At 41.3% G+C, this 27532-nt stretch overlaps 3 protein-coding genes across 4 annotated transcripts in view; 2 read left to right on the forward strand and 1 right to left on the reverse strand.

Annotated features, from left to right (window-relative positions):
- Positions 1-27532, forward strand: part of LOC139330672 (ceroid-lipofuscinosis neuronal protein 6 homolog) — a 130255-nt gene continuing 102723 nt past the window's right edge. Inside the window, exons 1-7 of one of the 2 annotated variants that reach the window (XR_011602143.1) lie at positions 1-170; positions 1604-1724; positions 1839-1937; positions 3538-3726; positions 5318-5373; positions 7135-7257; positions 7723-8347. Coding sequence is in view for 1 of the 2 variants with exons in the window: in XM_070961719.1 (XP_070817820.1) it covers positions 115-170; positions 1604-1724; positions 1839-1937; positions 3538-3726; positions 5318-5373; positions 7135-7257; positions 7723-7993 (915 nt within the window). In the remaining variant the exon portion in view is untranslated. Of the gene's footprint in view, positions 171-1603; positions 1725-1838; positions 1938-3537; positions 3727-5317; positions 5374-7134; positions 7258-7722; positions 9436-27532 lie in introns of those variants that run through there. The other variant, XM_070961719.1, reaches the window with a different exon arrangement.
- LOC139334019 (calmodulin-like protein 4) lies at positions 10584-13060 on the forward strand. Its single transcript, XM_070966758.1, has 2 exons — positions 10584-11012; positions 12963-13060. The coding sequence occupies exons 1-2, from the start codon at positions 10859-10861 to the stop codon at positions 13058-13060; spliced, it is 252 nt and encodes an 83-aa protein (XP_070822859.1). The 5' UTR covers positions 10584-10858.
- The window catches only part of LOC139330654 (A disintegrin and metalloproteinase with thrombospondin motifs 7), a 70244-nt gene continuing 60008 nt past the window's right edge, over positions 17297-27532 (reverse strand). Inside the window, exon 24 of the mRNA XM_070961695.1 lies at positions 17297-18080. Within this exon, the coding sequence (XP_070817796.1) occupies positions 17935-18080 (146 nt within the window). The 3' untranslated portion in view covers positions 17297-17934. The remainder of the gene's footprint in view (positions 18081-27532) is intronic.

Raw genomic sequence — 27532 nt, forward strand, 5'->3', positions numbered from 1 at the left:
GTGACAGAGAGATGTTTACTGTAGTTTAATGCCGCTAATCTTCCATCGTTTGATCCACAGGGCGTTCAGGGACTGCCGTTAGCTAGACCAAGGATATCCAACACGGAACTGAAAATGCAGAGTGTACGAAAACGTCGAAGCAACGATTCACACACGACAACACAAAATAGGTGTGTACACTTCAGGTTAACGTTAGCTAAAGTTACTGTTGCACTAAGCGCTGCATTGTTGTCAATGATGGAAAGTGGGGCTCTGTTGCACTACATCTGCACTACAGATAAATGAGATATTTACAAATTAACTTCATTGTAACCACTCGTTAGCAAGTGCAGTTCAGTGTCTGCTCTGCTGCCTGTTCGTCTGCGTTTCTCCTGAAACGAATGTTGGACGCGGCGCGACTGCATACAGAGTTAACGAGTGGATGCGCAAATGAAAGCGAACAGACGCGATGACGGTATTGGTGGCGCGAATTCAGGTGCGACATGTCTTAACTTCCAGGTTAATGTTAACGTATTTGATGTCAAGTCGTGGTTAATGAGCAGGGCCGGACTGCAAAAACATGTGACATAAATACATACGAGCTGCCGGTGGTCATAAGGTTAGTTAACATACTTCCTCTTGTCTTCAGTCAGTCTTTGCAGTCTGCGCAGCTGGCCTTTAATCACGTGACTGAACCAGTCACGCTGCACGAGCATTGCTTACTCACATTTCACTGTATTTCATTATTATCCAGTTAAATCTGGAAATGTAGTGCTAGTATCTGTTGGAGGGTCAGTTGTGGCTCCATGAATGGCAATAAAAAGCTGCATTTCCCTCCTGCTTTGGGATGAATGGCGTCTTTTCTGGCCTGATCTTGCTTGTGGTGCACAGATATGCAGCAGGCTAAACACACTGTCAGTCATGATTAAGGACAGGAGTTGGCCTTTGGGATTTAAATGGAAGCGATCGTGAAACTGTGGATACAGCATTGACTACACAGTGAATGAAGCTTTAAATCAGAAAATGATGAGATACAATAAACAGGCCCTCCAGCTCCAACCACCCAAGAGCCACCAGACAACACATGCACCACACACAAACCCTGGCAGACGCCCTGGTAAATGCACCTTTTGCATGACCTTAAAGGCAGGGCTGAAGGACCCACAGTGTATTTAGCTGTACTCAGCCCTCTGTTGTCTCAGTGCATACGCTGAACCACGGTGACTGTGTTCAGCGTGTGACAGGATATTGCACAGCTGCGCACACTGCAGTTTTGAACAGCTGCAGGTGCAAATCATCATCATCATCTGACAGTGATTTCATAGAGAGCAGGAAGAAAAAAAGAGCACCCAGTTGTTAAAATGGCAAACTTAGAGTAATTTAACAGTTTATGCAAAGGATTTGGCATAACATAAAGCAGCAATAAAGCAGATATGTAAAAAGGAGCAATGGCAGCCATGTTTTTTAGGCTGATTATACTGCAGCAGCAAACACAGTCATAAACCATAGTTTATTACAGTATTCCCAACATGTCAATTAAACACTTGACCTCTGTGCTGACCGTTGCTTTTCTAATGTTGCTTTATTGCAATGACTTACAGTCACTGTAAATGTGTGTTGACAGCACTCCCGCTGGTTTGAAGGAAAAAGTGCCACAGACGAAAAGGCCACACTTCCACTTTGACCTGTGGTTCTGTCTGACTCTGCAGAACTGGATTCTGGACTTTGGAAGGCCTATTGTCATGGTAAGGAGGCTCAATGCACGTTTCACTTAATCTGTACCTCCTGCAGTTTTGGTTACACTCCATTTCACGAGGAGCAGTGGTTTCCAAATGGTTTCCTTGTATTATATGTGTTAGATCATCCTTCCTCTGGAGTGGTTTCCCCTGAACAAGCCCAGTGCTGGAGACTATTTCCACATGGCCTACAATGTCATAACACCATTCCTAATGCTCAAGGTAAGTCTGAACACAACAACCTGCTTTGGTGAAGGTGAAAGAGAATAATGCAAAGAATATCAGCCTCAATCACTAGCATCCATCATATAATACATATTATTCTGAAATTTCCCTTTCTGACCTTTTACTTTTGGTACTTTAAGTATATTTAATGCTCATTCTGTTGTGCTTTAACTTACATGAGATTTTGAATGCAGGACTTTTACTTGTAAGAGTATTTTTACACTTAGTTACATGTCATATTGGTGCTTTTACTTATGTAAAAAGAGTATTTCTTCCATCACTGATTAGTACCTGATTCACAAAACACAATCACACTGTAAATCACGGGCTGTTTAATGAAGTGTTACCAAACAATTAAAAAGAACTGAGGACCAATGAGATCCAAGAAGCTGAACACTATGAGCTGCTGAGGCTCTCTCACTTTGACTGTGGCAAACACATTTTGAGGATGGGAAGCAGTAGTCAGGGTATCTGCACTCATCTAAAATATGTGCAGTGCTCTCAACATTAGACTGATAAACAGTAGAAAAAGAAGCCTCCATGCACTTATTTTCAAAACTAAATTGTAATTCTGCTCGCTGGCCAGCAGATGTCACCCTGTTTTGCAAAAGTGAATTGACTGTGGCTCAACTTTTTCAGCATCTCTGTGCATCTCCCTTCAAACTCTTTAAGTTGCAAGTTGACATTCAGATTCAAAGTGGAGAAAATGTGGACAAGCAGATATTTGGGGGCTATTGTCATGAATTAGTGAGTGACTTCCTGGTATCGGGTCTTATGGGGACACTTTGGGACTATTTGGTCCAAAGATTGATATAAACTCACTACATATGCACCAATGCAAAGGATACTGAGGGATTTTATTCAGATAGATGTTTCACAAAGTCGCTCATCGCTGTCCTGCCAAACAGCAGCTATTCATTAAGAGGAGGAGTTAATAACCCTCCTCCCACCTCCCACACACACACACTGTTACCAGCTAGCTAGCTCGACACAGCTGTTTCTTTTTCTTCAGTTTCCTTTCTTGTATTTCCTTTTGAAAGCCCCGCTGGGCTTTGGTACAACCTAAATTATGGTGGTTCAGTCTAAAGTTAATGGCACTGTTTTTATCCTTCACTTGGCTTAGAAAAACTGATTTTGAATCTGTTCAGTGTGAGCCACCTGCTGTCTGTGCCCAACCATTTCAACCATTAGCCAATCTTCACAGTGCAGTGCCGCTTGCTCACCAATCACCACTGCCCGCTGAACAATCACACAACCGACCTGATTGCTATTCAAATTGGATAATTATCAAAATCAAGAGAACATTTCTAGCCTTGCGTCATATTTCTGTGGAGCCCAATCATGGAGGGCCCTTTCATGCTCAGGGGCCCCTGTGCAGTTCAGATTGCTCATGCGGTAGATCCAGGTATGAAGGAAGTTACCTGCGTTTCTTAAATCATGTGTATCATTAAAAAAAAATAGCTGCTTGCTATGTGTTTCGCTCATTTGGAGTCCTAAAAATATAACCAAAACAATTTAAGAACAGCAGTTGGATAATTTCCTTTGAGACACAGTTTGTGTGAGATACACAGAATGTGTGTGTCGCTGCTCCATTCAGCTGATCGAGCGCAGTCCCAGGGCGCTGCCTCGCTCAGCCGTCTACCTCTGCATCATCACCTTTGTCATGGGAGCCAGCATCCACCTGGTGGGAGACTCCATCAACCACCGGCTCATCCTGAGTGGCTACCAGCTCCACCTGTCAGTCAGAGAGAACCCCATCATCAAAGACCTCAAACCTGCCTCACTGGTAAGTATTTAAGTGGAGAAGGGTACGGGTTTATTCACATTTCCTTTTTAGACGTTTTTTCTTCAATGCACTGTGTTTTTTGTCCTCTGTCATAATGTCACACAACCAAAACCTGTGTGTGTTGCTTGCCATGAGTCCCCAGAGACAGTTCGTGACTAAAGAAAGGAGTTGTTCTTGTCCTGTTTTGTGACACTTGTTTGATCTGGCAGAATTTATCCCGCTGTGTTAGACTGGTTCTTATGTTTCTCTCTCCTTCTTCATTGCCATCACGTCTTTTTTTGTAATCTCGAGTTCCTGACTGAATGTGGTGCATTGTGCTTTTGACAGTGATGTGGTTGGCGACAGGATATTATACGCTGCTGTGTGGCATATCTGGGGCAGGACTTTACAGTATAAAGGGTCACTGTTATGTTTGATTGGTGTTAAGATTATCAGCAGTAGCTTGATCTGTATCTCTCCACTGCACCCTGGCCAGTGGAGAATCCATTAATGAAGGCCAGAAATGATAAAACGTCTTCAGATGTGCCGCAATAACCTGATTACTTGAAAAACAAATGTACAATTGTTCTCTCGACTGCTCCTAACCGTATCCTTGGAACAAGATTGTTTTATCTTAAGTGCATTGAAAGTGAATGTTATGTAAGGAACCTGTTGAGGGATGCAGTGTGGAAGCTGGTTTTTGTTTTGACTGACAGCTCAGCAAGAGTACAGGTGCTGTCGTGAGAGAGGAGACAGTTTTTTTTTGGTTTTTTTTAGTGTTTACATGTATATGAATTTTATCCTGCTGTGATAACGAACTAATTTAGACTGATTTTATTGTTTTTCGTACAAGGATGCACAGATATGAGAAATGAGCTGCTCATCCCACCACACTGTTGATGCTTTCAGAGTTATTCAGGTTTCTCTATCAGACAGCATGCCGTGTATCATCTGGATTCAGATTGCGCAGAAAGCTGACGATAATCAGAAGACTGACATGCATGTAGACCCACAGACATCTACACAGCAGATGTCGGGTCTGTGGTCTCTGAATCTCTGGTTGACTTGGAGCATACACGTCTTATAGTTCGCGTATTTTAAGTCCGCATCTGTATGATGACATCGTGCTTTTAGCGCAGATGTTTCTGTTTGATGCTGCTTAAGTTGAGCTAATTCAATCAGGTTTGTTTATGAAGCAGCAGCACTTTCAAAAGTTTGCAGATCTGCAGTATGTGCGCTCATACTCTCAAGATTTCATATGCACTGATGCATGTGGGAGAGCAGCAGTTATTTGCAATGCTTTTTTTTTTTCAGGCAGGACATTGATTTTAACGTACAATGTTGAAATGATCACAGTCATCATGAATAAAATAAGACACTGAACAGGTCGCCCTCGTGCCCTGTCCACTCATTTATTTATTCTTCTCATTTTCTACTTGTCATGCACCTCTTCAGTATGATTCATATTTAATTGCTGTAAAGAAGTGTAAATGATACTAGAACAGAAGGTGGCACTGTTGCATAATGCAGGATATCATACAGTATATTGTGCCATTAAAACGTGCCTGTTAATGTTATGATCTTCTCAGCTTTTTTGGCCTTTCCCTCACAGATCGACTCCTTTGAGCTGCTGTATTATTATGATGAACAGCTGGGACACTTAATGTGGTATGTATTTGTGATCATTATCAGTGTTGTCCACATATACAGTGCTGGGAAATGACTGAAATGTAGCAGAATTCAGGATCGAATGCTTTGCATTGGACCAAAGTTTGTTTGTCTCTTCCTGTTTAAGTCGGGATGATAAATCTGATTGTAATGAATGTTGTGTTGAAGCACATGTGGAAATTCAGAGGATGTGAACACAGTGGGAACCAGAAGAACCGCAGCCAGTTATCAGTGTGCTGGAATCTGTGTTTTTCCATCTAAATACAAGATGAGCAGACTGAGCAGGTCTGCGGTGACAGTTTACACCAGCTGTGTGTGGCCAAGAGTGCTGGCTGGAAAATCAATCCAACAGCAGGAAAAGAGGTGTAGAATCAGATAAATTAAATAAAGGTACATCTCTCCCTCTCTCTCCTTTGAGCCTCTAGTTTCATGGCTCACTGGGCTGATACCGGCCCAGCATTATGTTTTCATGTTGACATTAGTTTGCATTGGGTGATGCTGCTGTGCTGTGCGAGCTTTGAATCTTGCACCTCTGGACAGAGCACACCGACTGAGCCGCCAAAACAAACTGCCATAAAATCCAGGAACACCGTGTGCAGTGCATTAAAATGACACTTTTTACATCAGCATTTTTTAGCAACAGTGGAACGATGGCAGGAAACGAGGGGAGAGAGATGGAGGACGACATGCAACAAAGGTCCCTGGTTGAATAGAAACTGTTGATGTTGTGGTTCATGGTTGGCATATTTTCCCCCTAGACCGCCAGAGCGCTCACAATATTTTCTATTTAAATTTGTCAACTTATGTTTTACTAAGTGCTCTCTGGTGGACGCACAAACATGTCTCTGGCATTTCTATACCGTCATTGTCATTAAAAGCAGCAACAGCCTCGGCCTCACAGGGACTTTTGAACCACCTTTCATTTGTTGAGTCTGGCTTTACTGCCTGAAGTGTGAGAGGACAGAGAGAGGAGGTCTGCAGTCTCTGCAGCTGTGGATCATTGTGGAACCGTCAAGTGATGAGTGCATTATTTTCAGTATCCGTACTCATATGACAATTACCCAAGACACAACTGACCGGCTGTGTCAGCTTTTAGTCAGCTTCTTAAGGTTTAGAGCTTCAGCTAACTATTATTTTCACTACTGATTAATTGTAAATTTGTTTGTATTTTTTGTTTATTGCCTCATCATTATTTTGTATTGTTTATTGGAGTCAAATGCCTTGTACGTGCTCACATATTTGGCCAATAAAGCCGATTCTGATTCTGAAATATCATAAAATACTGAAAATACTAATGCCCGTTACAGCTGAGGAGAGGTGAAGGTGACATCTTCAAATGCCACGTGAGACGCTTCTTGTTTTGGAAACGATTGAAACAAATTTTTATTTTAGTTTAGTTTTTGTTTTGTTTTTTGGCAACGTTTTTTTTAGCGATTAATCAGCTAATTGTTCAGCTCAAGTTGCTTTATTTTGTTTTAAAGTGCAGCTGGTAATGAAGATGTGTTTTTCCATCATCCTGATTTGAAGATTTGAACTGAAATTCAGCCATTGTGGACAGCCTTGTTACAGTATTTATGAATTATTTATTGGTTTGGCTCAGCCTTGTGCTGAGTGGAGCGTTGTTGAGGGTTTGCACTGCTTATGTGAAATTACGCAAGTTGTTCCTCTTATCTGAATTTTCCATCATTCCTTTTGAAAGAAAGATTGAATTGAACTGGGATTAGTCCACTGTACAGCTGTTGTTTTCTCTTTTTATTCTAGGTATATTCCTTTCTTCATAATTCTGTTCATCTACTTCACCGGCTGCTTCACCAAGGCCAAAGAACAGAAAATGATTCCTGTCTCTGGTTGGCTGTTGCTAGGACCCACCTCCCTCTACTATTGGTCAGTTGCCTTCTCACGTCTTTGAAAATCCTCTGCGTGTGTGTTCCTCATGAACACGTGGCTTTTCAGTAGCCTTGATGACATGAATCACTGGAGGAACAGTGAGATCTGATGATGGATTTAATAAATCCACTTTTTAGAGATGCCTTCCCTGTCCGTGACACAAGAGGTGTTTTGTATTTTGTGATGATCTCGACTTTGTTTTATAGTCCAAAGACAACAAAGGGAGGTTAGTGAGATAAGGAAAAAAGTAAATGAAGGATCTTTCACCTCCATCTTCACTGTGAGAAGCGTCCGATGGCTGGCACGAACATAAAAAATGTGCCTTTAGGAAAAGCCATGACTTTATATTTACCTGGTGATCAATCAGAAATGAGTTAAATACAATGTTTCAGCTATAATGTCACAAGTTAGTGTTTCTCTCTGATTCGTGACAGCTCATGTTTTTTCTTTCATTTTTTCAAGGTACTTGGTCACTGAGGGACAAATCACTGAACTTTTCCTCCTCACCTTCCTCGCCATGGTCGTCTTGGTGATGCACCAACAGCATAAAGGCCTCAGCCCAGACAGCAACGGCCTGTTCCTGTTCTATAGTTTCAGTGTTACCGTGCTCCTGGTGGCGGTGTGGGTGGTCTATTTGTGGAACGACCCGGTGCTACGCAACAAGTACCCCGGACTCATTTATGTGCCAGAGCCGTGGTCCTACTACACCTTACATATGAAGAGGGACCACTGACTGGCATCTGTCCAGGTCTGTGTGCCTCTGCGTTTGACGATTGATGAAGCTCGCCGATGTGCACCTACCTCATTGTTAAGCACGAGGGTCTGCTGGCCTCAGCCATATTTAACCAAAGATGATTTGTCTCCTGTCTGTTTCTATCCTGATACACACAGACTTTAACGGGTCACAGCTGTGATGTTTGATCAAACGTTGCCCTTTTTGTCTGACTCCAGGTTTGAGACTCATTTTTTTATCGCATTTTGATCAAATTCCCACAAAGTAATCCTCACTCTGGCCCTTTGGGGCTCCTGATGTTTTGGGTCAGTTTTGCTCCTTTTGGTCACTTTTCAGTTTTGGTAATCCAGCCTCGTAAAAACACAGAGCAGCGTCTCACCATCTATCAAGAAATACAGCAGACCAGCTGTCCCTTAACCAGACAAGTGAATGACAAAGTTGAGCTTTTATGAACAAACTCCTGGTGATTATATGTACAGTATGTTCATTGAAGAACGAGAAAAACAGTTCTTTGCTTAAGATCACAAAAGAATCCAATCAAGCAACTGAAGGTTGTGATGTTTATCTTTTAGAACTAAGAAGAAAAAAGCATTCAATAGATTGTTTGTTCCAAGAAACAAAAGAAGAAGACAGCAGCGGATTTTCAAAGCCAACTGGTATTTGACGTAATAATAATAATAATAATAATAATAATAATAATAATAATAATAATAATAATAATAATAATAATATGTTACATAGCGCTTATCAAGCGAGAGGCACACACTTCAGTATCAAGGTAAAGACACAGTACCATTAGAAAATGTAAAAATAATTTAGTCACAAAACAATAAACCCAATCAATTTATTCTGCAAAAAAAGATGAAACGGATGCACAAAGCCAAAAGGTTATAAAGACAAGATAGAAGAGGGTGTTTAACTCAGTTTGATGGGAACATGACAGAGCAGTATTACATGAACAGCAGGGTCAGAAAGGCAAATCTGTAAAAACATGGAATATTAAGTGGAGGACTTTTTAAAATGCTCTCAGGTATTTAAGGGTTCACACTGTCAACACATTTAGTGTCATCGTTCATTTAGACATCAGAGCTGTGAGCTATTAAATGTCCACATGTGGTTATTGTAGCGCAGCCTGAATGAGTGTACACTGATGGACAGCATGCAGTTCTTTACTGCATCATTTCTGCCATGATGTGTGTAAGAGATGTACAGTATGACACTGCTCATACTCCTCATCCTCCTTTCCACCATGGATCCATGCTGGTTTTTTTCATGGACGTCTTTGTTTTCATGTGTCATGTGTCATGTAATGTGAATGTTTTGTGTTTGTACCATATTGTTCCTTTCCTTAAGATCACATAGTTGTTTGTAGAATAATGTTTAGTTTCTCATCGTTATATTTTATGTATGTTTTTACCTAATTAAAATGGTGAAATTGACTTACTTGCTCGTTATTGATCGATTGTTTCTCTTTCCCTTTGATCCAGAATGTGCTTTAAATCCCTCCCTTTACAAAGAGCATAAAGCAGTTTTATGTGTCAGCACACGCAGTTAAAATGATTTAAAATCTTGTTATTTAGTCACAAACTGTTTGTTTTTATCACACGACACTGTAGTGTCGCATGGTGATTGATGGATAATAATTGGTTGCCTCCTTTTATTGGAGGGGTGGAAAGCGAAAGGACAATGCGGCACTGTGGATCTGGTATCAGCGTTTCCACAGCAACACATATTAAATTACGTCGAGGCTTACAGGTGGTGGACTTTAAACGGAGGTGGAGAGACAGGTGACGTGGGCTCCAGAGAACTCTTTCCTTCCTGGAGAGAAACAAAGCGACAGCAGACATGGTAAGAGTAACACTTTAAACCTTTTTCACGGGTTTTCTGATGTAACACTAATGTTATGTGACGCCAAACTGTCACCCTGCAGGCTAAATTCTTCACACCTGTTCAAATCAACGGTAAGAGTATTTCACTGCACCGCATGTCGTTTTCCAACTATTATTACCATTTATTGACAGTTCAAATGTGCAATTTGCCATCTGTAAAATTTCATTTTAATAATCAATACATGATGAAAGAAATTAACAGTTTAACCTGCTATTGTATGGTGGGAAGTGCCTTTTACTAAATAATGCAATGAAATAAACTAGTAGTTCAATGCTTTCTTCCATTTCCCTTGTAGAGTTCAAAGAGTGCTTCTCCTTGTATGACAAGAAGCAAAAGGGCAAGATTGATGCCAAAGACCTGATCACAGTTATGCGCTGCCTGGGCACAAGCCCCACGTTCGGTGAAACTGAAAGACATCTACAAGTTCACAAAATCGGTAAGCTCACCTGATTTGTCTGTCGACCAGTCAAAGTTGTGATAACTGGTTACAGAAGCCAAACAGGCCTTAACTAAAACTTAAGGTCTTAGCAGCGACACACTGATGTGCTTGTCTATATGTCGCTGAGTCTTACAGGGGTGGAGTTTGTTTTTAATGTGTTTAAATGTCTGTGTGTGGTTATTATGGGTGGTGCAATTTCTTTGGTAAATGTATAGCATTTTTTCCGTTCCACATTATTATTGTTACTGTAAAATCCTGAGTTCAAAGCTTTCATACAGCCCAGTGTCAAAAATCTACAATGTGTACAACGTACATCTCTATCTTTAGACCCTTGAAATAAACATGGAAAAAAGGGAGAAACCTTAAGAAGAGCAACAAGGAGGGAACAGGATGTGCTCAAGTGGGCCTCAGAACCAGTTTCAGTGCACATTAAATATAATGGAACTTAAAATCTCATGCATTTCTTTTCCTGATTATTTGCCAATGCAACGCTCTGTTTAGAAAAGACAGGTGAGCTGGACTTCTCTACGTTTCTGATGATGATGCACAGACAGATGCAACAGGAAGACCCCAAGGCAGAAATCCTGGAGGCCTTGAGGATGACGGACAAGCAGAAGAAAGGCTACATCCAGGCCTCTGAGCTCCGGGCCAAGCTCACCATGTTAGGAGAGAAACTGACCAACAAAGAAGGTAAAATAAATGCTGACTGTGCAACCTGAAGCTGAGAATGAACAACTTAAATCTATCAGCAAACAGGAGGAAGGAGAAACAAGCTGTACTTTTTAATCAACATAAGTTTATTATCCATTGTTCTGCTACATTGTTCATCCAATATGAACGTGAAGACCCCAAAATACCCTTTAACTTCAAAGTCCAGTGTGTGCAAGCAGAGCCAATACAATGAATAACTCACCTCTGTCCGAATGCTTTATGACTGCAGTGAACGTCAAACTGCCACTGGTGAAAACTGGGATTTGTCAAGAGGAATTGAGGACTTGAGGTGCTTGCGGATCAACCTGTTTATATTAGATAACACTTTAACTGATGTTTGTACCCATGAAATGACACAAATCAACACATATTTCAGTCAAAGGAATGGCTTCTAGGCCAGCCGGTGTCAGCTGGTCTTACCTGAGCTCACCTCACCTCTGTCCCTCCAAACCTCACAACAGCAGAGTGAACTGTGGTGGAAAGCTGCAGTCAAACACATCTGAATACCTTAAAAATATGTGTTAAAAACTGAAGCATGCACTGAGAAGAGAATATCAGACAGTTCAAAAACAGCCGTCAGTCTTTGTTTCATGTTTTAGTTGGCTCTCAGTCCTCAGGACACGGTGGATTCTGTTTGTCTTTGCGTCATCGCGGACGTTTTTTCTTCATATATGTGAAGTGATGACAGCAGAGCCAAAGTGCCAAAAAGGAATTATCCAACATTTTTGAAGTGGAGAGTTTGATGGAAGGACTCCTGCAGGGACGCTAATATCCAGTTACATTTCTGATGTTGATTGTGCTGACATTTGTTTTTCAAAGCCCCAGATCAGTCATTCAGAGTCATTGTCTTCAAAGCAGCATAGAGATTAAACCCAAAGTACTGAGTGGGCTGCCTCTGGATGGATGCTGTGCATGTAGTTTGTATATGAACAAAGCTCATCTGTGTCCTAGTGTGGAGACTTCCATCAAGCTGTTGGGTTCCTGTATTACTGAAGCAGATTGTGATGCCACTATAATGACACGTACTTTATATGGCTCTAAGTGCAGTCAATAATGATTTGAAGCTGCACATTTACTAAGTGTGACAGTTCTCACTGCTGCTCACTTAAAACCCAAGTGAAACAATATTCAATTAAATTCCACTTTTTGAAGAATGCACTAATTGCTCTATATGCTATATTTGTCACCTTCAATTGTACTTAAGTGGTCCTTGAGTACACTTGGAGTGTAAATAGTATGCTGGTGAAAATTCATGAGCATTCAAAACACACTTAAAGTGCACTTTAAATTAAGCACAAACAATAAAAGTGTACTTCTAATCCCTTTTCCATTCTTCAATTATATGTCTATCACACTAAACTACACTAGTTTTTGACAGGAGTTCGAACAGAGCAACAGAGAGAAACAATATTTCTCTCTGAAATGTGAGTAGAAGTATGAAATGCAAGCACTCAGGCACAGTACAAGTACTTCAGAAGTGTACCAAGTGCAGCACCTGAGTTAAGATTCCACCACTGTGTTTAACATCTCAGAGCAACAGCAGCAATAATACTGTTGATACCTATAATAGTAAGATTTGGATCTCTGCTGTCTTCTTTTTAAGTTGTTCATGCTAGCAAACGGTTGAATTCACCACATTAGAAACATTTACGAGCTAGAAATCCCCCATAACAAGGTGAATCATTTCAGTTTTGCTAACGATAACTCCAGGAACACACTCAGCCTGGATCAGCACAGAGGCTGTGGTTGTTGCCAGTGCTCCACTTTGAAGGAGACGTTGTCAGAAAGTCAAAAACTCCCACAGGCAGAGACCAGGAGGGACTCTGTAGCCTCGGCGTCCTGAATAATCGTGAGAGAAAATTGAGCTTTTGGGCAGCTCTTCTTGTTGAGTTCACTGATGAAGCTGTTTCTTCTGTCTTCTTTGGCTAGTGGATGAGCTCTTCAAGGAGGCAAACATCAAGTCAAACGAGGCCATCAACTATGAAGAGTTCACTCAGATGGTGACACTGCCGCCTGTAGATTACTGATTTTTCTAGGAAGAAGCTTCGAAACACCAGCTGTGATGGGGAACACTGAACGTATGAACATAAATAAACACACTGTGTGTATAGTTTGCCATGTTAGTCATTAATGGGATCAAATTTGAAAACCATTAAATGCTCAGTTTACCTTTCTATCACGCGGACGCTCCACCCAGACACATGTGCTTGACTTTACATCAGAGACTTGTAATTCAAGACTTTTTTCAGACGTTTTATTTTGTAGTATAAAGCACAGTATATAAATATCCATATGTAATAACACATCAATGATTAATAAATGAATAACATTTTCCTCACAACCTGAACTTGTGTGGCCTATTAACAGCTGACTGAAATGAAGCTTACAGTGAGGTTTTGATTGAAAAATGTGTTTACGACACAGCGACTGTGGGCAGGTAAGCGGCATATTAGCCACTTGGCTAGCGTCCTGATTTTGGGCTTGATAGTCGACAGACTCATCAAATGTACCAATATGAATCTTTAAAAACAGAAAAAGCACAGAAACAAACAGTTCAACAATCTGACAAAAAGAAGTTAGTTGCACTAAAAGTTTTAATGTGTTCAGAAATGGAATTAACACGACTGACCCTCTGCTACACCCCTCTGCTGAACTTCTTTTTATTTTATTTTTTTGCCATCAATAACAAAAAAACATGAGCAGTTTCAGAATAGAAAGACCTTTTCACAGCAGATATCTTGTCCTACAGATGGAACTGTCTGTGTCCAGCTGTGCTTTTTATAACACAGTCTCTGCTGTAAAAAAGGCCTTTAAAGTATGTCTGCTTCAAGGTAAGCTGCTAACATTAGCATGACTCCCCTTACTGCCAACCAGAGAACATTAATTCAATTCAATTTTATTTGTATAGCGCCAAATCACAACAGAAGTTGTCTCAGGACACTTTCCATATAGAGCTGGTACAGACCAAGCTCTTTTTACAGCATTGTTTTAGCATTATTTGTGGGTTAGAAGGGACATTAAGTAGCTCTACTCATTGGGGTTGGCACATTGAATGTTTGTAAAATGGTCCCAGTGGCTGTTGTGTCAAAGGTTAGTGGTTTTCTCCTGCTCTTCACCAGCAATACGTTTGCCAAAACTTCATCTGTTCCTCATCCATCAAGCCTGTTTTGTAAAAGTAAACATACTGTCTTCCTCAAGAATCTACATGGTGAGGATGCAGACTTGTTTCCTGGCACCTAAGCTGTAGCCGCAGCCTCTCTTATGTGATTATGGTGTGGAGTTAGCATGTTGTCATCCACAACCCCGATTATGAAAACGTTGGGAACAAGCTGTGTTGACCAAAGTGTCCCAGAGGCCATGCATTAACATCCTTTATACACTCATGTGTTCACAAAGTGGTGAACTTCGCTCCATCCTCACTTGTGAATGACTGAGCCTTCCCAGGATGCCCCTTTCATACCCAATCATGACCCCCTGTTACCAATCAACCTGTTTACCTGTGGAATGATCCAAACAGGTGTCTTTGGAACATTCCACATCTTTCCCAGTCTTTAGTTGCTCCTGTCCATACTTGATTGAAACGTGTTGCTGGTATCAAATTCAGAATAAGCAGAAATCAATGAAGTTGATGAGGTAGAACCTTTTTAGAACTGGGGTTGTAGCTTAGTTGCATCTGTGACTTCAAACACTCCAGACATCACTCCGTCATTCAGTCTCTTAACATCCTCTGCCCAACCTTCAGGGGAAAAATGATGTATGTTATTTTGTACCTGTTACCCAGCAGCAGCCTTCAAAGGTATTCCTGTGGTGTTACTGTTGCCAGAAGACATGTGGGACCACAAAAAATCTTTTAAGACACTGAAGATACGAAGCACTGCTGGATAACAGATAAAGAGATAAAGTTTGGACTTTGCGTAGAGAAGATGATGTGACTGAATCACAAAGTAGTTTATGGAGGGCTGAAGACACAAAGTAACTGTAGCTATTAAATGCATATTAGAGACCCATTTTCAGGGTCAGCAGAAACATCAAAAAGTGAAGTGTTCACAGAGTTTGACCCACTTATGACTCAAATCAAATCTGTCTGTTTCAAGCCTCCTTTTTCAAGGACCCATTGTTAGAAGACTCTAATTTTGATTGGCCAGACCACGATGGAGTCTTCCACCGTGGTTCATCCAATGATTAATTAAATCCGAAGGACAATTTCAAAATGACGTAATTTTGAGATATCAAACTGAACAAGGTAGCATATGATGACTTTAATTGCTTGTTCTCAGCACCTACCTGTAAACTTCAAAGAAGATTTCAGTTTAAACACACAGCAAAGTTAAGTTTCCTGCCAAACAACAGTCCTGTACATGTACAAATAATATATCTAAACAATGCAGGTATAATTCACTTTCAATACACACTAAGAGTAATTTTGAACTGATCTCTTAAGATGTCTGTGTGACATGTAACTACACTCCAACTGTGTCTTGGTTCCTGTGTTGCTTGCGTACACAGTTGTCTGAGGAAAGCATGGAAACAGTTTGCACCATGTGAGATTTGATCACCTTCAACAAGTGCCTTTTCCTTACGCTCCACTCTTCCTGCATAGAAATGCTCTATTCATGGGATGGTCTATTAAAAACGTGTGACATTGATTTTTCTCCCTCTTTTTCTCCTTATTGTATGTGCTTTTGTTCAGTATAGAACAAAAAAGCTTTCCAACAGTGATTCTGTTTTCTTAGCATTGAACAGGAAAAAACATTAAGAAGTAAAGAAGGATTTGATGGCTGCAGCTGCCTGGACTGGACTGGACTGGACTGATGAATCTGATCTGCTTTTCAATCCCCGCTGAAAAGACTCTTACGTGTCAGTGCGAACAATAATTCTGAAGGCAGGAACGAGCAGAAAATACAAAGACTAAAGAGGAAAAGTTCAGTTCCTCCAAAACAAGATAACAAAAGTATAAAATACTAATTCCTCAATACAACATACAAAACCTAATGTGATAAGACACTGATGTTAATCCAATAACTATCTCCATTCTGTAACGCTGAATTTGACTTATTTCAATCAAGCGGTTAATAAAAATAATGACGTCAAATCATCCAATGTTCAAGTAGATAAGGCACTGGGCCTGCCAATACCTGACCCGAAATGTCTGGAGCCTGTGTGGCCTCTAGCACCAATATTTCCTGAAACTCCACTTTTCACATTTGCATTTTACCTTGTGACTTTTGAAAATGTGTGTGGTGAAGCCGAAAAGCTTTTTACATTCTGCTGTGGACATAAAGCCATCCAACAGACCGTTTGCTAAGCCCGGCCTCTAAACAGCAACTGTCCAATCATAGAAAAGCAACTGTAACTGGCACTAGATTGGATTGCTCCGCATGACGCAGCGATGTGTGTGGGGGGCTGACAGCTTTTTGTGAAATTGGTGCCGTACTGAGTGAGAGCATGGCAGCCAGGAATCCAGCTGCAATGTAATTCCTCCGATAGTTGCTCACCATCAATGCATGCCCATTAGAAGTATTTGGTTTTGCCCCTGACAGGCTCAGATTGCTATTATAACTGTCTGACGACATTATGGAAAGCAGCCTTCAGAAAAATAAAACTTTTTCTTTCGCTTTATCCAGACTGTTGTCTAACCAAGTCTCGCTTAAGAAGAAGTCGCGTTGTGAGGTGTCGCGAGATGTGACAGCGTCTCGGCCATGGCACTGAAAACCTTTAACGTAACACTATGCTGCACATTCTGTACTCCATCACAACAAACTTCCCGATCAGGCAAAGGTACAGAAAACCACTTTATTTCTCTGTAAAGTGCTTTCCACAGTGTTGTAGGACCCTTTAAATAGCAACCTCAGGCTGTCAGTGGCAAAAACAAACACTTTTAGTGGACAGTGCACAACTACTCTCACTCAATGCCGAAGCAATTTCAACGACTGCTGTTCCAATTAGACACAAAAACATGGGAAATTAGGGTCCAGGTAGAAATATATCCAAGTTTCTCTTTAAAGCCTGAATCTTAATTGTTTGTATGTAAGCTAAGCATCCAAACTGGATGTTAGAATGAAAAAAATGGTTAGAGCTTGCATTTTTTTCTGACCATATTGTATAATACACAGCTAGCTCTAAACTACAGCACAAGAACAATGGTGTTTCTTTTGTTTCCATCAGAAAGGAGATGCCTGCTTTTGTCTACTTCTGTCTGAAGTCAAGTACCCATTGTTTAAATTACTAAACACATCAAGAGTCAATCTGTCACTGTGCTGCATCATGTGACATGGGGGATAAAACAGGTTGCCAGGTGTAGAAACAGTAACTAAGGGGGGTAGGGCTTAGCTAACGGTCAATTATTTGTAAATGCCAAATGAAGCATTTGTGCACCACTTATTTCTTGCTTCATAACACTTGTACCACGTTATATTTAAAAACACATTATGACTTGAATACCTGTCGGTTTTATTCTGTTGAGTTTCAGCTGCTGTCAGTAAAATGAAAGCATTGTACCAACCATAGAGGTTAATCTACATGTGTAATAAAGCATTACTAAGATGGCTAGATTGACAAAAGACCCCTTCTGTAGAGCCACATCTGTTACAAAGAAATCCCGATTCATAAAATGTCATCCTGGTCAAACAGCATAATAATAATAATAAAAGTGCAAACAAATATTTACATTCTCGTTGTTTTGCTGAGAGAGAGGTTTCACTTAATTACATTTCCAATTAATTTCAGCCCTCTAAAGAACTTCATCAGCACAAACCTGCAGAGTTTTGGAGTGGGACTAATTCATAATTAGCCTGTAGTGGTGTTGAAACCAGGGAAGGGCTCAGATTTTTGACTTTAAAGAATGATTTCTACTTCATCACTCAGTGGTGTTCCTGCTGATGAGGCCTGTGAGTGCTGCACCTCAGCGGCGGGACGCGCTGCTGGAGCGGGAACGCCGGCTGCAGGTTTTGCAGCACTGTGCTCGTACGTTGGGCAAGTGGCAACGGCCGAGCCAGCGGAGAGTCTGACAGAAGCGAAACGTTAGGCGATCACGAACACAAGCTGCTCCTGTGAGGGTGACAGACAGAGAGAGAGAGGGGAGGTGACACATAGACATGTGATGCAGACTTCGCTCTGTTAAATCATCACAGCATGAATAAAAAGCATTTCGTGAGGGCTGTAAGCCTCTTAACATCAGAAGACATGCCCTGAGCAGGGGAGCCATGCCACACATGCTGCTCTTTTGTCCTTGGTTCAACACAGGTAATGTTTAGAGACTTGCTGAAGATGTGTAGAGGCTGAAAAATTAATAAATATGCCTTCTTTTATTCTGCGGATTAAAAGAAAACCAGACTCCTCGAGACAGCTCAGAGAGGGAAAAAAAATTCACCTAAGATCAAATCAGCACGAATTAGATGTTAGTCATGATATTTTGAACTGGATTTTCGAAAACGTGGACACAGTTGTGATGATGAGCTTTGTGAACAAATTCCACACTCACCTTGACAACATGAACAACAGCTTTGTGAGACAGAAAAACATAAAATCAGGATCCTGCTGCTGTGAATGCTTTTCCTGGAACGGGAGACGAGATTGGCTCGTGGAAAACATATAATGTATATTTGCTATAATTGCTTTGGCTATTCAGTGAACGTCTACACTTAAGTTTGCTTTGTTGCCTTGGAGGCAAAGTAATCATCATATGTGTATTCAGCACAAAACAGAAATGCTGCGAATCAAGCTCAAGCTCATTCTGGATCCACATTAAAGCCACTCGAGAGGACAAACATAGGCTGCAGAAAGTCTAGTTTGAACACATATCCACTACAGGAAATGTATGTGAACAGGAGTGCTTCATGTTGCGAGACAAAGCAGGATTGGTGGATCCCTACTTTCTTTCATTTGTGTTAGTCCCTCCACTGCAGCCCAACATAAAATTCCCTCTTTTGTTTCCTTCCTCACTGCGTTGTTGCTACAAAGATTAACTTTAAAAACATATCTGACTCTCAGATGTCGAACTCAGACTGCCGAAGCCTCTAATTAGATTAACTCAGCCAAACTTTAGACTGCATTTATGCACAGAACAAGGATTTTTCCCCAATCTCTGACACTGGAACTGCATTACTAAGGGATCTCTTAAATTGCAATCAGCACCAAAATTGTCTGACAATCATGAAGTATAAAGTTCCCGTCCTGTTCTATTTTTCAGCTGTTGGCTTTCAGGAACACGTCTGCTCAGAGGCAGATGATTAATAACAAGCACAAATATTCTTCCCTCGCACAAGTGGAGCTCCCTGTTTTTTCTATTCCACACACTTTGCTCTGTATGTGAACCAAGAAAGGGTTAACAGCGTGATCGAATGTATTTTGAAAAAGTAGCTGCTGGACTTTTTGCCACTTTCCCACAAGCGTGCAGCGAATGGGGGCGAGAACAGAAGACAACTCGTCAACTGTTTGCTGTGTTAGAAGGCAAACCACTATGATAACAACAACAGCATCCAAAAGACATTTGTAGTGGACACAGGTTTGTTTCCATCGACCAGAGCAAACATGTCAGGACCCGCTCCCTGGTGTTTTAAATGGCCAGCAGTTACAGCAGAGGATTGAAAGTGGAAAACCAGGCCAGACAGCGATTTCAGTGTGGGCTGTTATTGAATCATTACACTTCATCAGACACTCAGTGTTTCAGAGCCTGATATTGTTCTTGCTCTTAGCTCATTGTCATCTCATTTGAGAGCAGCTAAGTGGGCAGAAATCAGAGCTCTCTCAGGAATTAAGTCAGTTTTACCACCTGTCCTTTCGATCCCTACAAGCACTGCTTGGGAGTAACTGCAAAGGCAACCCCCCCTCACCCCCCCACCCCCACAGTTTCCTGCTGGAATCTCAGTTCAGGTGAATAATTTCGACATTTCTGGGAGGCGGAGGCACAGCTGATGGCTTTAACAGACAGCTTTAGTATTATAAGCCAGCTATAAACCTCCAGCAAATTGCAACCCGCTGTGCCAACAATGGCTCGTCATTTATTTCTCAAAGTTCTCGGAGACCTGCAAACCCTCAGCTCAAAGCTCAAGTTGACTGTTTATTCATCAGGGTCTTCACAGTCTGCATATGAAGTGTGACATTATGATTATCGGAATAGATGATCTGAAAGCTTTTGTATGTAAATCAGGAGTCACAAAGCTGTGTGTGAGTGCAGACAGCAGATGGCTGATGCGGAAAGCAAACTGGTGAGTATTTTAGAAGGGACGCTAAAAAGAAAAGTGTAACAGGTATATATGACATTTAAAAAGAGCCTTTCCTGAGCTTTACTGCTCATTCCAACGTTCTGTTATTGTCCTGCTACAACTCTAAATCAAATGCTTTGTCTTACTTCTTGATATTTTCTGATATCCTTGCAGATATCAGCTGCCACCTAAATCAAAATCTGTCCATTCATTAAGTCTATTTTTGAGATCATGTATCTCAGCATTGTGTAGAGAGAACACGGTGGTGTTAGAGGAAAGGTCAGAGCACCATGGAAATCACTGGGATTCATCCTGCGAGGACCATGATTATTCACAGCACGTCATGAAACCCTAATGACATTATCTTCTCCAGAAGCAGTGTCAGACAAAGTGGAAACAGTAGGAGTTTGTAGTTGTAAGGAAGCACTTTGAATCCAACCACAGCTGCACCATTCAACATGGCCGACACGTGCTGCACTGCTGAAGCCACTGCTCTAATATAAAAACTCCAGGGTGCAGAATTTCCAATGTCACCCAGATGAGAGAGGCTCCATGACATCAGAGGGGTACAAAGGTCACAGCTGCAACTCAACACACAGCATTTCCTGTATGCTCCTCATCTCCTATACACCCCCATGTGCTATCTTTGACCCATTTACCAGCATGCCCCATATAGTACAGTAAACAACAAAGGGGAGCAGTGGGACGTGGGACTTCCGCAGGAAAATGCTTTTCTTGCATTCTGAGAAAACAGAACCTTAGATTTGGTGACTAGAAAAAGCATGGTTTTATAGAAAAAATATATCTTAAGGTCCAAGTGTCAAGGATGGTGAATTACAGCATTGAACGAAAATAACCAAAATTAAACGCTACAAACTATAAGAACTAAACACATCTTCTCTGTAATCACGACCCGGCTCTTTGGGCCATGACAAAAGGAAGGAGATGCACATGTTTGTGCTGGGAAGAACAAACAATTCAGATGTATTGACAGAAATGGAGAAAACTGGGCAATTGGCAGATCAGTAGTGTGAGTGAGTGAATGTGTGAAAGTGAACAGGGTTGCATGGCGTAAAATAAAGCTAATATAAAACTAAACCAAACCAAAGAAAACATGTGGCGTCAGCAGGAGAGCAGGCGATGGAGTGTGAGAGGGGAAAGGTGGACAGCTGATCCTAAATGCACTCTGGATGGACTGGCCAGGTGCACCCAGTTGATCTAATGCAAACTCCGCCTACCAGGACCTGAAGGGAGATCAGTGTATGTAAAAAACTCAGGCATGATTTTTATATGACATGTATGTCTTCATCTGAAGATAAATAAAAACAAGATCAGCAGAGGAGCATATTTATATTTATATTTATATTTATATTTATATTTATATTTATATTTATATTTATATTTACATTTATTCTCATCAGTATTATTATACTTATAATTATAGCTGCTCTAAAGTGTAAGACCTGGATCTCTAATGTCCAGTGAAGGTGGTGGAAATGCTGCTGCTCGATCAGCATCTATGAAGAGTCACATTTGATTCAGTTCACTGGACAGCTGCTGGATAAGAGCTTATCCTCACCTACAAAGTCCTCTGTGGGTAAATGGTGTACCATTACAGTAAAATATGGCCCTCCACAGGGATCCGTGGGCTGGTAATCTGCAGATGGACTTAACCTAGACTCACTTTCCTGACTTTTGAACCTTTCTTTAGTCATTATTACATTCATTGGCATGTTGCTGTTCGATTTCTGAATTCTGATACCAATAAAAGAGCCTCAGTATCTTAAAATTTGAAGCTTTTCTTTGTGTAGGACCACTCAGGAACATAAACCTGCTATTAAATAAATAACACCACTTAGAGTTCAAGTTTTCTTGAAAAAAAATTTGTTGAAAAGTTTTCATCAGAACGTCGCAGACACCTTCAACCACACAATGTGGCTCCTGACGGTAACTCAGCGCTGTGGGAATCTGTCTATGAGGACAGACGTCCATTCTCCCCTCTGCTTTTCCCAGACAACATGCACGCTGAATGCAGGCACAGACTGTGTGTTAGACATTACTTTAAGGCTGCAAACGGTTGTGCAGATGCACCATAAATCATAGATCACATGTCATGATGTTACCGTGTATAACAGCAGAAGACATTTAAAATCTCCTTTCAAAACAGAGGAAAATCGATGCAGCCGTGAGGGCTGCAGAAAGAGCCTCTTAAACAGTGCGTAGCTATGATGCAATGATACTTGATGTATCTTGTTATAATGTGAAAATTTGAATATTTTTCAGCAGCAACACGCTGCTGTCGTAAACTCTGTTTTGACAAACTGCCATATTAATATTATTGATTATTATTGAAGTTAAGGTTAGGTGATTTCCTGGTGTCTCATTTAGCTGAAATCAGGGTTAAAGGTTTGAAAATAGCAGCCAATCATGTTTTTTTTTAAGGCAAGACATAAAGTGAGCATAATTAACATTAAAATACGAGTTTCCACATTTTGTCTGCGCTATGAAAAGTTACCAAAGACAGATTATTTTTTTGCAGTGAAAGCACACCACATGTACAGGTGGGATAAACGACACCATCCAACCAAATCAAATAACCACCGAGACGAAAGGTGAAATTGTCTCGAGGCTGCGCTCACATACAGTCCAGAGAACAACGCAACTGAAACACACTAATTCATACATATATTCCTGTACAGTGTATTTCCTCAGGGGTCAGCTCTCAGGATCGGGGAGTTCAGTGACTTCTTTACAGCTGAGGCTGTCTGGGATGTAGAGAGTCAGAGTCAGCACAGGAAAGAAGTTAATCAACAAATTTGAATGGAGAAAACGTCACTTCCTGTATGACGAGATATGTCACGTTGCCTTTTTTCTGATAAATGCCTCCTGTGCTTCACAAGCTCGTGTACTGTCCATGTGAAGGATGAACTCACATCATCTTCATATCATCCTCCTACGGCTCACCAATCTCGTCCTCCTGATGGGATCTTAACAACCAGCAGCCCAGATTTATTGTCAGGTGTACAAAATGGAAACGTGTCCAGGGCTCACACAGTCTTACACGTGGCTCGTGTCACCGCATTCGTCTCAGTTTCTATGTGCAGCCACGTTCAAAAGGAGGATATTAAAATTAAGTCAGAGAAATTCGTTCTCTTCATTAAACCCATCCTAAGAATTAGGAGCAGTATTAGGAGCAGCACTGTGCAGCGCCCCGGGATCAAAGACATGGAGAGCAAACACCTTCATCTCCTCACGCCTCGACTTTTGCAACAGCCTCTTCACCCGCTTTGACCAAAAATTTATTAATTGGCTCCAGTTTGTACTCAGCTGCCAGGCTTTTAATAAAGTCCAAGTGAAGTTGCCACATCATGCCTGCTTCAGCCTCTTTGCACTTGCTCTCAGTATGTTTTAGAATTGATTTTTGGGATTTAGAATTAACTTTAAAGGCTCTTCATGGCCTCCCTCCATGCTGAGTATCTGACTTCTTGGGAGCCTGGGATCCTCAGGCAGAGGTCTTTTATCTTTTCCAAAGGGTGGCTGAAAACTAGATGTGACAGAACATTTGCAGTCAGAGCCCCAAACTGCCTGAGGAGGTTTGTATTGGTGACCTCCTTCAAATTTCTTCTGAACACTTACTTTTATGGGAGAGCTTTTCCTGATATCACTTGATTGTTACTGACTTCCCTGTCGCTGGTTTTATTTGTTTACTACTCTACTGGAAATTGCTTTTATGATCTGCTTGATTTGAAGCTGGTGCTTTGTATGAGGCATTTTGTAAGTGCATAAAGTAAGATTATTATTAAGCCAGTGCCTTGGTCAAGAGCACTGACAGGAGAGTTAACCTAATGTACATGTTTTTAATAGCGCGGGAAACTGGAGCACCCAGAGGAAACCCACGCACACACAGGGAGAACACGTGAACTCCACACAGCAGGACCCTGCCTGGGAATGAAGCCGGTGATGCAAAGTGCTGAGAAGCTTTCATTTTACGGCTCTGACAAAAGCATGAATATACGGTAAAGAGCAGTCCTATTTTTGGCCATTGATTAGACTGCTGTATTGTGTCAGTCAATACATCACAATAGGTCATGGTATATTGACACAGACTTTTGTTAATGTCAGATGAAATGCTGCCAAAGTCAGATCTGAATCAATCACTGTGAACATGGAAAGACCTTTACATTTCTAGAAGTACTGATACTGACATTTATGATTATCTATCAAGATTATCTTCCTAAAAAGAACATCAATAGCCTACAATTATTACAGAACTCAGCCGCTCACGTGCTGACGAGGATTAGAGGTCGGGAGCATATTACACCAGTTTTAGAATCGCTGCATTGGCTCCCCGTCCGCTTCAGGGTCGATTTTAAGATTCTTTTATTGGTTTTTAAATGTCTTAACGGTCTTGGGCCATCTTATTTATCTGACCTGCTTTTATCATATCAGCCCTCGCGGCCCCTGAGGTCCTCTGGTACCGGCCTTTTAACCATTCCACGAATTAAGACAAAAACCCACAGTGAGGCTGCATTCAGCCATTACGGCCCTTATCGGTGGAACAGCCTGCCAGAGAGCGTCAGGGCGGGCCGGGTTCTTGTTTCTGTTGTTTGTTTTGTGACGCACTTTGTGCTACAATTTTTTTTGTATGAAAAGTGCTATATAAATAAAGTTGATTTGATTTGAAGATAACGTTTTTATCACACGTAAGTACATTCTGTATGATGGACACACCGACCTTCTGCTGCGTCACTTTAGAGTACTGAAGAATTAGTGGAGATTACTAATCTCCTCTATTTTTAAGCGATGTTTCTGATATGAATTAAATTACAGTCATTTAGAATTTGATACCAGCAACACGTTTCAAAAAAAGTTGGGACAGTGGCGACAGAAGACTGGGAAAGTCGTGAAATGCTGAAAGAAAACAGCCGGTGGATCATCTCACAGTTGATTGGGTTAACTGGCAGCAGGTGAGTAACATGACTGGGTATAAAAAGAGAGGCTGAGACCCCGTTTACACTTAGGGAAAACGCATGTGTTTTCATGCGGTTTGGCCTCTCGTTTACACGTAAACAGAGTTTTTTTCCCACAGAAAATGATCATTTTTAAAAACTCCAGCCAAAGTGGAGATTTCTGAAAACGCCGGCTATTTGTTGGCGTGTAAACAGGGTTAAACGGCGTTTTAGGTTCTGAAACGTCACAACATGTGACTGAATACTTAACGTCACGTGAGCGACCTATGTTTACACTCGCGCCCGTTGGTTTGGCATAGTTATGATGCGCTCGACAGCGTGTTTATCAAGGTTCATGTAAACGACAACGTTTTTGAAAACGATGTTGTGTGCATGATGTTATTTTTGAAAACGGAGGGACCAAAATATCCGTTTTCCAAAACACCCTGCTACGTGTAAACGTAGGGTGAGTCTGAAGGAAAGGTGGGGAGAGGTTCACCACTCTGTGACTGAATGCAATGGAAAATAGGGCAACAATATAAGAATGTTTCTCAATGTAAACCTGCAAAGAATTTTGGAATTTCATTGTCTACAGTGCATAAAGTCATTAAAAGATTCAGAGAAAAGCCTATTTCAACCAGAACATTAAAATACCTTCAACTGACCAAGGGCCGATTCAAACATTTATGTCACTTACAAAATCAACATTTCCCTCCAAAATTATCTCTAAGTTGTACAACAACATGCTGCAGAGTGTGTGTGTGTGTGTGTGTGTGTGTGTGTGTGCGTGCATGCGTGCGTGCGTGCGTGCGTGCGTGCGTGTGTGTGTGTGTGTTGGGGGGGCACATATTATGTGAAAGAAAAATGGGAAAGAAGGAAGTTTTATGATAACTGAGGAAGACTGGGAGCGCATCTGTGAAATCCAGTGGGTGAATTTTGTTGGAAAAATATTATGCGTTTTTTTCATTACACCAGCTGGTCAAAATTTACAGAATATGTCAAGCATATAAAATCTGATTTTATGTAAAACTGTTAACTAACCATGACTGCTGCCAAGATGGATAGAAGATATGTGAAGATGCTGTGTGGTAGAGGTACCCCCACCCCAACTGTTCCTGTTCTTTGTTCTGTATAAATTGTTAAAAATTCATCAATAAAAAGTAAATTAAAAAAAAAAAAAGATTCAGAGAATCTGAAGAAATCTCTGTGTACAAGGGACAATGCTGAAAACCAATATTTGATGATCTTCAGGCCCTGAAAACAGGCACGATTCTGTAGTGGACAGTCACTACGTTTACATGCAGTCAAGAAACCCTTTCATAACCGGAATATCAGCAATAACCCAGTTGCGCACGGCCATATAAACAACCCCTGAAAAACCGGAATATGCTCATATTCCCTGGGTTACTCCTTTTCTAACCCGAATATTTGGTCATGTATACGCCTAGCGGAATATCCCCATCGAACGGAACATTAATTTCTGTTCTGCGCATGTTCTATTCATAAGGAATCTTGGTCTTTTGAGTGCAGGTAGCATGGATATGGATGGCACAGCTCCGGCTCCATTTCCTATTTCTTCACGTTCTCGTCTTCCATTAATGAAGAAAGTGAGACAGAACAGTGTGAAGTACTGGTGGCGGGTCAGCACCAGCACCAAAGCGCAAACGAAGGCGACTGCTACTGTTCCCAGGCTGTTCATCATCCACTGTGCAGCTGTTGTTGTCGTTGTTGTTTTTGAAATGACGCGCATTGCATCATGACGTTTCCGTGCATCTACACGTCCGTGCGTCGCCGTTTTGATCGGGATATCCCAATTGATTACCCCTGTTTGCTCATGCATGTAAACAGGTTATTCCGAATGTTTCAGAAACCGGAATATTGACCATAACCCGAATATTGACTGCATGTAAACATAGTGAGTGATGTCCACTACAGAGCATGAGCTCAGGAGCACTTCCAAACTCCATTGTCTGTGAACACAGTTCATCGCTGCATCCACAAATACAAGCTGAAACTCGACCATGCAAAGAGGAAACCAGATATAAACCAGATCCAGAAACACCGCCACCTTCTCCGGTCCGGAGCTCATTTAATATGGACTGAAGCGAAGTGGAAAACTGTCCTGTCCTTGAATTTCTTTTTGGAAAAGTCATGGACGCTGCGTCCTCTGGGCTGAAGAGGAGAAGGACCTTGTTATCAGTGCACAGTTAAAATGCCAGCATGATGGTTTGGGGGTGCATTAGTGCACATGGCATGGCTAACCTGCACAACTGTGAAGGCACCATGAATGCTGATCCAAACAAACAGGTTTTAGAGCAACACGTGCTGCCAAGTAGATGTCTTTTTG

This window comes from Chaetodon trifascialis, chromosome 1 (genome assembly GCF_039877785.1).
Source record: "Chaetodon trifascialis isolate fChaTrf1 chromosome 1, fChaTrf1.hap1, whole genome shotgun sequence".
NCBI lineage: Eukaryota > Metazoa > Chordata > Actinopteri > Chaetodontiformes > Chaetodontidae > Chaetodon > Chaetodon trifascialis.

Bases quoted from the DNA above. Each gene is read 5' to 3' on its own strand.
- LOC139334019 (XM_070966758.1), top strand. From the start codon at position 10,859: ATGATGATGCACAGACAGATGCAACAGGAAGACCCCAAGGCAGAAATC. The intron at 11,013-12,962 runs GTAAAATAAATG...TTCTTTGGCTAG, and splicing joins GAAACTGACCAACAAAGAAG to TGGATGAGCTCTTCAAGGAG.